The following is a 13518-nucleotide window of genomic DNA, read 5'->3' on the forward strand; positions in this document are numbered from 1 at the left end:
AGATGAGATGAGATGAGAAGAGAAGAGAAGAGAAGAGATGGGAAAAGAACAAATAAATAGGAGAGGAAAAACAGAATGGAAGAGAACAGAGTGAAGTAGGAGAAGAGGAGAGGGACAGAGGAGAAAAAGAAGGAGGAGGAGGGGGATAAGAGGAGAAAAGGAGAGGAGGAGGAGAGAATAAGAAAAGAGGAGGAGGATTAGAGATAAAAGAGAATAGGGAAGAGAGGAGGAGGAGGAGCAAAGAAGAAAAGAGCAAGAGGAGGATAAGGGATGAAAGAAGAGGAGGAGAGGATGCAAGAGTGGAGTAGAAGAGAAGAGAAGGAGAAGAAGAAAAAAAGAGTAGGATAAGAGATGAAAGAAGAGACGAATGAAGAGATGACTAGGAGGAGGAGAAGAGATGAAAAGAGAGGAGGAGAAGAGGTGAGGAGGCGGCGCGTAGGTCGAGGAGGAGAGGAGGGGGCGGAGCCACTCCCACCAACCGGGAAGCCGAGCTGGTAGCGCGGTGTGCGGGCGGTAGGCGGTCGGGTAGAGTGTGTGTGTGTGTATATGTGTGTGTGTATGTGAGGGAGAGTGTGTGTTTCTCTCGCGTTTTTCCGCCTCTGAGCGTGCGAACATGGCCGAGCCAGCGGCGGCCGGCGACGCGGAGAGCGCGAGCGGAGCGCGGGGCTTCGCCAGGCAGGGCGCGCTACGACAGAAGAACGTGCACGAGGTGAAGGACCACAAGTTCATCGCGCGCTTCTTCAAGCAGCCCACCTTCTGCAGCCACTGCACGGACTTCATCTGGTGAGACACTCCCTCTGAGACCGAACATCATAACATTGGTATTCAGCGCCTTGTGGGGACACTGCCTCGTCAGAGTCAAGGACCGCGGCGACAATAGACGTTCTGGGGACCTGCAGCGTTTAAAAAGACATGAAGGGGTTAATCAGAGTAGAGCTTAGCTACGGAAATACAGAAGACCCCCCTACGATAGGAATACGCGTAGGGGTGTGTAGGTTATACCTGTGTTAAAGCGCTGGTATTTAGTAACGTTTGGGGACACTGTCGTCAGGAGCCCTGCACTTCTGGTACAAATTACTTTATGGGGACAGTTTGCTAAAAAGAAGGGCATTTATCTGTTGATGCTGGTGTTTAGGATGAGTTTAACTTTAGGTGCAGGGAGAACAGTGTTCAGAAGACCTCACAAGCATAGCAATACATATTTAAAAGTGTATTTGAGCTTGAATTGAGTATGAACGTATTGTAGCGCAATGTTTATGTACTGGTATTTACCACCTTACGAAGACAGCGTCGTCAGGAGCCCTGCACAGCTGGGGTGTCTGACGTAGTGGGGACTTTGTATGAGGTTTAAGCACGATTTTAGCTGTAGGGGTAAGCAGAGGACTGTTTAGCGTCCGTAAAACACAATATCTCACAATGACGGTAATACAAATATGGGTATGTGAATATTTCAGGATTGGTATTCGTCACGTTGTGGGGACATTCTTAAGGCTTTCTTCATTTGTGGTCAGCAAGTGTTCAGAAATGTGAATGTACGTTTTTATGTTGTAGAAAACGTGAGAAGAGCTGGGGAAATAGGTTGGGAAAGCGTCAGCTTTGAGTGTAGATAGAGTAGTGTTTTATCAACACTGACAGATGTGCTCACAAAAATAGCATTATACGTGTGTGGATGTTATTAGACGAGCACAGCTGGGAGATTCTGATATTGTTTGTTTCTACTGAAATGCTTATGTATTGTATGTAATGTAGGGTGTTATTTTTATAAGATGCAAGCTATGGGGTGTTAGTTGTAGTTTTAGCTGCAATGCACAAAAATCCTCACAAAGATAGCAATACAGATGTGTGTGAAGATAATGTATGCAGTTATTAGACACAGGTGACTCACTTGATGCTCTTGATAGTAAAATCAGACCAAAAGCAAAGTGGCGTGCAGAGACTAGCCAGGAAGACCAGTGTCTCATCTGCAGTGTTGTTTGCGAACACACACTCACACACACACACACTTACAGAAAATAATGGAGAAATCGTGGCGCATCCAGATGCTTCTGGCTGTCGTGATGCACTGCAGTCTCCAGGTCTGTGAAGAAATCTTAGCGCCCCAGTGACAGGCCTACAGTTAGCCTTAGTGTAGAACGTTATGTAAACAGTGAATAAACCTAATACAGTGGTGATACATTAACCTGCTCCCTGAGACCTGTGGGGTGTATGTGTGATACATCACTGTGATCTCGCGGAAAGACTTGACAAACAATATGTCGAGAGAGAGAGAGAGAGAGAGAGAGAGAGAGAGAGAGAATGTGTGTGAGTGTGTGTGTGCATGCGTGTGTGTGTAGCGGCGACGGAAAGACCAGTGTGGAGGAATGTGCCGAGCCTTGTTTAGATTCTGTGGCTCCTTATCGCTCAAATCTCACCCTGTGTCTCGCGTCTTCTTTTTCTTGTAGGGGATTCGGCAAACAAGGCTTCCAGTGCCAAGGTAGGACCACCCCCCATACCCCCCTGCCCCACACACACACACACACACACACATACACACACACACACACACACCCCACCAGCAGCTGTGACGCAATGATTGAAATTGAATTACTGTCTTATATGTGTGTGTGGGTGAGGGAGATTGAGAAAGAGATTATAAAAAAGAGAGAGCAAGAGAGCGAGAAATTGTGTGTGTGTGTGTGTGTGTTTGGTGGTATGGCACTACACTGTTTTTTTTTCTTGCCCAGATTTTTGTTGAGGGGCTATGGTTCCGCAGTGTGTGAAACAAGTGAGGGCCGCTGCGGTTTTTTCTGGTTCTACACTCGTGTCATAGAAATAGTCATTGACAGGGACAGTTTGCTCCACACACACACACACACACACACACACACACACTCTCTCTCTCTCTCTCTCTCTCTCTGTCTCTCACTCAATGTGAAAAACACCCTCATCCTGTGTGTACATGTCAAAACCCCTAGAAATCCTCAAGCCCTCACCTCAGTATTAAACCTTTGCACGTTAAAATAAACAGTGCTATGCACGAGCATTAATCAGCCGCAGCAGTAAGAACACATTCTTCGGGTTATGTAATCCCTCATCTGCAAAGCTCTGCTCTCCCATCAAACAGCTGGGTCCAAAATTCTTCCCATCACATCAACCGAAAAATCCACAAACTCCCTGACCACCCTCATCAATTACAAAACTATAGATTCACTGACATTAAAACAGACTGGGACCGAGTCAACACACGGCTCACTGTCCGTCTGAAACAAGCAGAAACACGTCCCAGCACCTAGACTTTTTAAAAGGACTGGATTGTCCACCTTAAATGGCGCAGCAGGTACATTATAGTAACTTCCCATTCCACCTTAAAGGAAATTAAATTTACAAACAGCCAATATTCAAATTATTGAAACAAGAAATGACATTGTTGTATTAAATATAATTCACCACTGTCTTATTCACGTTTCATTATTCATTCATTCATTCATTCATCCATCCATCCATTTTCTGTTAACATTTCGTCCTGTTCAGGGGCAAAGTGGGTCCAGAGACTAGAGTCACTGGACACAGACAGGAACACACACTGTACAGGGCCTCACACTCAACCAGTCACTCTCACACTCACACCTGTGGACAATTTCACACACTCACCCAGTCACTCTCTCACACACACACCTGTGGACAATTTCACACACTCACCCAGTCACTCTCTCACACACACACCTGTGGACATTTTCACACACTCACCCGATCACTCACACACTCACCCAGTCACTCACACCTGTGGACAGTTTCACACACTCACCCGATCACTCACACACTCACAACTGTGGACAGTTTCACACACTCACCCTGTCACTCACACACACTTCACCTGTGGACAGTTTCACACACTCACCCTGTCACTCACACCTTTGGACAGTTTCACACACTCACCCGATCACTCACACACTCACACCTGTGGACAGTTTCACACACTCACCCTGTCACTCACACCTTTGGACAGTTTCACACATTCACCCAGTCACTCACACACTCACACCTGTGGACAGTTTCACACACTCACTCAGTCACTCACACACTCACACCGGTGGACAGTTTCACACACTCACCCTGTCACTCACACACTCACAACTGTGGACAGTTTCACACACTCGCTCAGTCGCTCACATCTTGGACAGTTTCACACACTCACTCAGTCACTCACACACACTTCACCTGTGGACAGTTTCACACACTCACCCAGTCACTCACACACTCACAACTGTGGACAGTTTCACACACTCACCCGATCACTCACACACTCACAACTGTGGACAGTTTCACACACTCACCCAGTCACTCACACCTGTGGACAGTTTCACACACTCACCCGATCACTCACACACTCACAACTGTGGACAGTTTCACACACTCACCCTGTCACTCACACACACTTCACCTGTGGACAGTTTCACACACTCACCCTGTCACTCACACCTTTGGACAGTTTCACACACTCACCCGATCACTCACACACTCACACCTGTGGACAGTTTCACACACTCACCCTGTCACTCACACCTTTGGACAGTTTCACACATTCACCCAGTCACTCACACACTCACACCTGTGGACAGTTTCACACACTCACTCAGTCACTCACACACTCACACCGGTGGACAGTTTCACACACTCACCCTGTCACTCACACACTCACAACTGTGGACAGTTTCACACACTCGCTCAGTCGCTCACATCTTGGACAGTTTCACACACTCACTCAGTCACTCACACACACTTCACCTGTGGACAGTTTCACACACTCACCCAGTCACTCACACACTCACAACTGTGGACAGTTTCACACACTCACCCAGTCACTCACACACTCACAACTGTGGACAGTTTCACACACTCACCCAGTCACTCACACCTGTGGAGAATTTCACACACTCACCCAGTCACTCACACACTCACAACTGTGGACAGTTTCACACACTCACTCAGTCGCTCATATCTGTGGACAGTTTCACACACTCACTCAGTCACTCACACACACTTCATCTGTGGACAGTTTCACACACTCACCCAGTCACTCACACACTCACACCGGTGGACAGTTTCACACACTCACCCTGTCACTCACACACTCACAACTGTGGACAGTTTCAAACACTCGCTCAGTCGCTCACATCTGTGGACAGTTTCACACACTCACTCAGTCACTCACACACACTTCATCTGTGGACAGTTTCACACACTCACCCAGTCACTCACACTCTCACAACTGTGGACAGTTTCACACACTCACCCTGTCACTCACACACTCACAACTGTGGACAATTTCACACACTCACCCAGTCACTCACACCTGTGGAGAGTTTCACACACTCACCCAGTCACTCACACACTCACAACTGTGGACAGTTTCACACACTCGCTCAGTCGCTCACATCTGTGGACAGTTTCACACACTCACTCAGTCACTCACACACACTTCATCTGTGGACAGTTTCACACACTCACTCAGTCACTCACACACACTTCATCTGTGGACAGTTTCACACACTCACCCAGTCACTCACACACACTTCATCTGTGGACAGTTTCACACACTCACCCTGTCACTCACACACTCACAACTGTGGACAGTTTCACACACTCGCTCAGTCGCTCACATCTGTGGACAGTTTCACACACTCACTCAGTCACTCACACACACTTCATCTGTGGACAGTTTCACACACTCACCCAGTCACTCAGACTCTCACAACTGTGGACAGTTTCACACACTCACCCAGTCACTCACACACTCACAACTGTGGACAGTTTCACACACTCACCCAGTCACTCACACCTGTGGAGAGTTTCACACACTCACCCAGTCACTCACACACTCACAACTGTGGACAGTTTCACACACTCACCCAGTCACTCACACACTCACAACTGTGGACAGTTTCACACACTCACCCAGTCACTCACACACTCACAACTGTGGACAGTTTCACACACTCACCCAGTCACTCACACACTCACTCAGTCACTCACACGCTCACTCATTCACTCTCACTCGGTCACTCACACGCTCACTCAGTCACTCTCACTCGGTCACTCAGTCACTCTCACTCGGTCACTCACACGCTCACTCAGTCACTCACACACTTACACCTGTGGACAGTTTCACACACTCACCCAGTCACTCACACACTCACAACTTTGGACACTTTCACACACTCACCCAGTCACTCACACACTCACAACTTTGGACAGTTTCACACACTCACTGAGTCGCTCACATCTGTGGACAGTTTCACACACTCACTCAGTCACTCACACACACTTCACCTGTGGACAGTCTCACACGCTCACCCAGTCACTCACACGCCCACCCAGTCACTCACACACTCACCCAGTCACGCACACCCAGTCACTCACACGCCCACCCGGTCACTCACACGCCCACCCAGTCACTCACACACTCACCCAGTCACTCACACGCACACCCAGTCACTCACACGCCCACCCAGTCACTCACACGCCCACCCGGTCACTCACACGCCCACCCGGTCACTCACACGCTCACTCGGTCACTCACACACTCACTCGGTCACTCACACACTCACACCTGCAGATAATTCACAAATAATTCACATACAAAGACACAGGGAGAACACAGCACACTTCTCTCAGACAGAGATCAGAGGTGGGGATTAAACAACCTGTTTACCTCTCTCATATTTCCCATTCCACCTTAAATGGAGCAGCAGTTACATTCTTGTTCCTACATGTCAGAATTTACCATCTGCACTGTTTAAGTGTGAAAGAATATTTGAATAAAACGCCTGGATGCCAGAATAGAACTTCTGCACCCTTTAAGGTGGAAAGGAAAACGTAAATAAAAAGGTGGTAAAAGAAAATCCAAATTTAGTGTCGCAGTTTATTCGTGTCTGTTTGTAAGTTGTTGTTCTGTGCTGCGTTCTGTGATGTGTTCTGTGGTGTGTTGAGAATGATGTGGTGTTTTTAATGTGGCAGTTGATGTGACAGTCTGCCAAAACTGAAAAAGTCATGTTGAGCATTTCTGGATGGTTATTTTCGGATGAAATATTGGGGCTTCCCTTTTAAAACAGTTTCATTTCCAAAAATGAAAAGTTCTTACATGTAAAAAAATTCATGAGAAAACAAAATTCAAGTGCAACAAAATCAAAACCTTGAGGATCACGTTGACGCTCAGTAGCAGCTAAGTGCGATATAGTGGTGGTGTATAAAGTGCCTCAGCACTGGGTGTATTTTGATATGGCTGGTTTAATCAAATCCAAGTTCCAGATTTTCCAACATCTATTTTAAAGCTTTCCCAGAAGAGAACAGGCTGTTGCTTCCTTTTAATTTCTGAAGAAATGTTGGATGAGTAGGTGTTCTGAAACTTCTGGCACTATAGTGTACATAATTATTTGCCAATTAGCTTCATATATGCACATGTATGCCATAAAGAGAACAGTTATCAATATCTCAGTGCGTTAACAGAGGGTCAAGCTGACTTCTCGTAAACGTGCATATGTCAAGTATTTTACAAAGGAACCTGCCTCAGCCAATCAGATTTCAGAACCAGCATTATTCATTATATAACTGCTATTTTGATTGGTGTAATTGTGGTTTGATGAACAAAGAATTGTTACCAGTGGATATTGCTAGTTGTGTTTCTGTCAAAATTATTGTTGTGAATTTTTGATTTTTCATTGATTGAGAACTAATAATTTCAGCATTTTGTTATAAGGCATTAACCCTGCAAAGTATGGCTTCAGAATAAGAGGGTCCATAAGACTCGGTACGTTTCTCCTTACACAGATGCCATATAAATGTACAAATTCATTTTGAACTTGAGCTGGTTGAAATGTGCTTATACTACTGTAGCACGTCTTGTCCAAAGCCCTTGAGTACAGACACCATATGCAAAGCTTTAACATGAGTGTATTTGAGGCACTTCCTTTAAAACGAACATCTAAAAGCAGGCAACTCTTCACAAACTTGGCTTACTCGAGTAGTCTGTTGCCCCACAGGAACTCAGCTAGCACTGAGACACTGCAGCGAGGGCTATTTCAGGACAGATTTGTTACAGTATTGTTTTGAACTGTGCTGACAGTTTCTCTCGTCTGATTTAGATTCAACCCAGCATATTCTGCGAAGTGTTTTTGGATCAATTTCATCTTTGGTTCACAAGCAGGTGTTTGTATTTAGCACTTTGTGTGGACTTGAGCTTAAAAATGCTTAGATTCTCCCCTGATAATCATATGACTAGGCTGTGGAAGGCAAAGCTGCTGAAGAAAAAGTTTGAAAAGCGTCAGTTTGTTGATCTGAAAGTGAGCTGGGGGCAAAACAAAAAGCTACAGATGTGTTAGCCTGACTCTTTTTTAAGCTTTAAACTGATCTAGCATTGTAAACAGGGTTCTAGACAAACTAGTAAAAGTCTCAGGGTCCTCAAAATGCATCATGTTGCAAGACATAACTCGACCTTCAGTTTTGTTTATGTGGCATTGCTCGATTTCCCAATTTGGTCTGCACAAGTGCCGCCGGGTGGCCTCCAAAAAGGAGAAGTGAGCTGTCTTTGCTTTGGAGATCATCTGAAACTTGAACATGTCTAGAATGAATATCTAGGTCTCTAGAGCTAATTGAGTCTAGCACATGTATGTATGTTCCAGAGCAATGCCGCTGTATGTTTTACATTTTCTGCATCATTTGGAGATATTTATACTGATCGGATCAGGTTATCTCTGCTTCTGCTGCACATCGGTTCAAGTAGTTTTTGGATGGGATTGTTTTTTTACAGTGATTCTGAATGTAACTCCAGGTTCTAATTATCCCCTGCTATAAACAAAGCCATAATGCCAGATGCTCTGTGATTTTAGTCCCGTCTAAATGTGCCACATCATGTTATTTTTATCTGCTTTAGAAGTATAGTATTATATTAATCCTGGGAAATAAAAAGAGCTGTATAAATAATCCCCGGATTGCTGTAGAATTAATCACATGGCATATTAATCCCATGCCCAAAAACAAGCTGCAGAAATAATCCCAGGTTAGATATAAAATTAACTGTACTAAATATCCCAGGTGTTTTAATCCCATGCTGTAAACTAAGCTTTAATAATAACCCCAGGTAATATTAATCCCATTCTATTAAAATAAGTTGATATAATCTATAATCTTCTAATATATATTAAAGCTTAGCTTTAAAATGAGCTGTAGTAATCACCCCAGGCTATTTCAGCCCCATGCTATGACACTAACCCCCAGGTTATATTAATCCCTTGCTATGAAATGAGCCATAGAAACATCCTGTTATATAAAAAGGGCTGTAGAATAAACCCCAGGGTAAATGAACCCTGTGCTATAAAAAGAGGCAAAGAAATAATTTTAATAAATAAAAAATAATAATTTATATTAATCCCATGCTATAAAACAAGCAATAGAAATAATCCCAGGTTATATTAATTCTCCACAATTATTCTCCTCACATGAGAACATTGGTAAAGCTAATCTCATTCACATAGGGCTTGATTTGATATGCAAAATTACATCTGTTTATGATGTCTGCTTCATGTCATCACCATTATGAACAGTTTGAACTCTAAATTACTGTTACTGATCACAACCTTCTCAACAAATCACTTTGCAGAGCTTGCTCTTAACTGGGTTCTGCGTTAAGAAATAGTTATGTATTATTATTATTATTATTTCAATTTCTGCCAGTAAGTTTTCAGTGTCCAGTGCACTACATCATCAAGGTCACAGAAGCAGCAGTGTGTTAACACACACCGTATGGTTGATAATTGACTAATTCCTGGGCAAACACACATATGAATAATCCTCGTGTATGTAAGTGCTTATGTGATTTTTATTTTTTTTTTTTAACATCGCTTCTTGTGATTGGGGCTGGTGTTTTTGTGTGTGTGTGTGTGTGTTTGAGTGTGTACAGACCTGTGTGGGAGACTGAGATAGAAAGAGTGAAAGTGAGAGCATAGGGCCCTTTTATTACATCTCTTGGGGAAAATAAGCGATTGTGGTTTTCCAGATCCCTAGCTGAAATTTACATTGCGAATATTTTCTGAAAATTAAGCTCCAGCCCTGTATTTTGAAGCGAGTTGTAGTGGTGTCACAGCACACTTAAGTTTGGTTTCCTCTAATTGGTCAAATGCTTCTACAGGCTGTTTATATGCTCTGCGTTTTTAATGTTAAAGAAGTACTTTGGTATATACCGCCAAAAATATAGAAACCATTACATATGAAAATTATAAAAATTATAAAAAAAAAAATTATAAAATACAACTGTATGACTACAGCTTTGAACTTTGTTCCATAGAGTGGGTCTCTTACATGGTGGAGACCATTTTAATATATAATCAGTACAGAATCTCTGCTACATCCAGGCTAGGTGTCAGTGTGAGGACTATTTTTAATAATCTGAATTTACTTTATTTATTTATTTATTTATTTAAAATTTAAACTTGTTAAAACAACATTGTTGTTGTATGCTGTAATAAAAATAACATTTCTGACAAATATAGATAATAGATTAGCACTAGCTGCTTTATCTTGACCTCGCTCACTTAACCTGTTTGAAGTACTGTTGTTTTTACCCTTTCATTTTACTGGCAAATATCTGCACTAGGGCTACAGGTGGTTAGGACCAGATCAGAGAGGATTTAGTTCCGCTACTGGGCCGTTAGCCAGTTTCTTCTGAATTACTTTGATCTAGCACTGTTACCGCTGTCATTTAGCATAGCAACAAAGACAAATGTTTATACTCAGGTTTCTTCACAACGTAATCACTTTCAATTCCACACAGTAACTAAGAGCAGCTCTCCCATACCGTACTCTATGTGAGGGTGAAAAAAGCGCATGCTTCATCTGAAATATTTGGAGCAACTTCTTTTCAGACTGCCTCTAATACAACACCAAGGGAGCTCAGAACGCTTGGATGACAATGCTAACAGCTCTGATCCATTTGGCCAACTAACAGAAGCCTACAATGACTAACATTGTACTGAGGACTGAGGAGAAGGAAGGCCATCTTATTTTTCTCCCTAATTTAGCCATGACTAGTTCCAGCGAGGCCTTGAACCGTTGATCTCTAGATTATGGAGAACTGCTTAGAACATTGCACCTTCAAGAACCTGTGACCTAGTCCTCCCCCAATTACACTCAAGGTCACCAATCTGGGATGATGAAGGCTTATTTTCAAATTGCTGCCAATACTACATCACTGTACACCACACTTGGAGGAGAACACTAATTAGCTTGTTCTCCCATGTAATTGAACAGATGTCAGCACTTGCTAGCACCATATTGGCTGTTAGAGAAGGAGGATTACCATCCTACACACCCAGAGATAGTGAGATGAATTGTGCTAGCCTTCAGTAACTCTATGAACACAATCACTTGTGCCAAGCTGTAAATATATGTATTAATATGAAATATTCTGATCATATGTAGTCCATGTCAAGGTGTAGTCCAGGCAGAAATGTTTAAATGAGTTTGCAAACAGCCCATTTTTATTAAAGCCCCTGGGAACACATTTTGATATGTTTGTTTTTTTTGTATAATTTTAAACTTGTGTATTATGTGAAACGTTCAGCAAAGTTGAAATAAAAATCACAAAATAGAAATATGATAAATCTCTCCTCAAATACGACCAAAATATTCTCCCCAGTGCTCTCTGAGAACAGTGGGGGCATGGTCCAATACTAATGTCCGTGTAACTGACAGATCTCTATCACTGGAGAACAGAATGCTGTTTACGTTACTATAGCAACACACAGCCTTGAGACAAAGCAGCTGCAGGCTTTTTCTAGGTTTTTACTCTGAACTGCGGTTGTCATTTTACACAAGATAACATTACACAATTAGAAGGCACAGGCGGGTAGAATTGGCATTACACAGCCGTTCATGTAAGAATCTACGAACGTCTTGTCTTATATGTTTCCGTGGTGTGGATTCTTGTAATTATTTATATACAAGAATATATATGTTAACATAATTGTACAACTTGGATACTTTATAAAGTGTCTCCAAGTTGGTGCTTTCCCCCGCTGCTACTCTGCTGTACTTTATACTACTCTGTACTGCCAACTGAGTGAGGCCTTTATGCCCGCTGCTACTTTGCTGTACATGCCGGCCCAGTGTGGCCACTAACCACGCTGTACTGCTGACCGAGTGGGTCTGCCTTCCCCACAGCTACTCTGCTGTGCACACCGGTCTAGTGCGGCTATCTCCGCTAATACACCGTTAAACACGTCGACAGAGTGTTGATGCTGTCTCTGCTGTACCCAGACTTAATTCATTCAGTCTTATTCTGTGTTCTGTTTGCTCTGTTTATGTCTTTCACGCCCATACCCCATAGCCCGGTAAATAGGTCGATAGCTAACTCGTTTACTTATGGCTCCTAAGCTTTAGCTCACCAGTCTCTTTGACTCAGAGAGGAGGCGTGGCTGTAGTAGCCTTGTGATTGGTCAGGGTAATACTGACATAAGCATTACCCTCTTTTAGGACTGCCTGTTCTACATGGGTCACATTTGAGGAGAGATTTATCATATGTTTTTTATTTAAACTTTGCTGAATGTTTCACATAACACCCAAGTTTAGAATTATACAAAAAAAAAAAAAAAACACAAAATTTCAAAATGGGTTCCCAGGGGCTTTAAGAGAGTCCTCCCTTGTTTAGCGGCCTTGTTGTTTGCATGTGCTACGTGTGGCAGTAATACACGTTATAACACACCGAAACAAAAGAAAGAATACGGAAAGGAAAGAGGTTAGGGAAAAGGGATTTGGGGAAACAGGAGTGCGGTTGCACTGCTTTCTGTCACACACACACACACCTGCACAAACACACGCACAAATACAGGGCCCTCACACTCATCCGTGTGAGCTAAAGTGGCTGGGTCACTGACACCGATCCCTCCACTGATGTTACAGAGCAACATGACGCAGCGCATGTTGCTCTCGCGCTTATGTATAAATGATAATCTTAACCTTAGTCATCGCTCCTTGCTAAAGGCCTGTCACAACACATTTACACAATGTACCAGTAGCTCAAAATACATCACATATTATAAACAACTGTCATGTTAATAAACCGTGTATCGTGTAAAGCTTTCACATTTATTTGTTTAGCATTTATCCATTGCTGAATATCTATTTTAGAAAAAACACATTATGCAAAATACACAGTTAGCTGGGTTTTTGGTATTTTCATTGTAAATAAACAGGCAGTTCCAGCTAACTGCAGCTAGCCTTTGGATGGTTTTTTGGGTGTGGTATTTGAGGCTTTTTACAGCATCTAGGTCCAACTAAGACAAAATAAGCATAAAATAAACAGCTAGCGACGGGTATGGAATATTGATATTTATACAACTGTAGCTAACGTTTGCTAACTTTTTACAGTAACACTTACAGAAAGAAAACATACTAGGTCAAATCTACCAGATATTGTTTGAACTCATTCTTGTCTGACCAGATCTGTAACAAGTGTGTGACATCAGGAATACTTCACATTCCAAGCTG

The 13518-nt window shown here is 43.1% G+C and overlaps 1 protein-coding gene across 2 annotated transcripts in view; it reads left to right on the plus strand.

The window, feature by feature from the left end:
- The first annotated feature begins 512 nt into the window (after positions 1–512).
- The window catches only part of prkcba (protein kinase C, beta a), a 64025-nt gene continuing 51019 nt past the window's right edge, over positions 513–13518 (plus strand). For both annotated transcript variants that reach the window (XM_066661693.1, XM_066661692.1), the window contains exons 1-2: positions 513–783; positions 2442–2473. In XM_066661693.1, coding sequence (XP_066517790.1) covers positions 614–783; positions 2442–2473 — 202 coding nt within the window. In that variant the 5' untranslated portion in view covers positions 513–613. The remainder of the gene's footprint in view (positions 784–2441; positions 2474–13518) is intronic.

The sequence above is a fragment of the Hoplias malabaricus genome, chromosome 2 (assembly GCF_029633855.1).
Source record: "Hoplias malabaricus isolate fHopMal1 chromosome 2, fHopMal1.hap1, whole genome shotgun sequence".
NCBI classification, from domain to species: domain Eukaryota; kingdom Metazoa; phylum Chordata; class Actinopteri; order Characiformes; family Erythrinidae; genus Hoplias; species Hoplias malabaricus.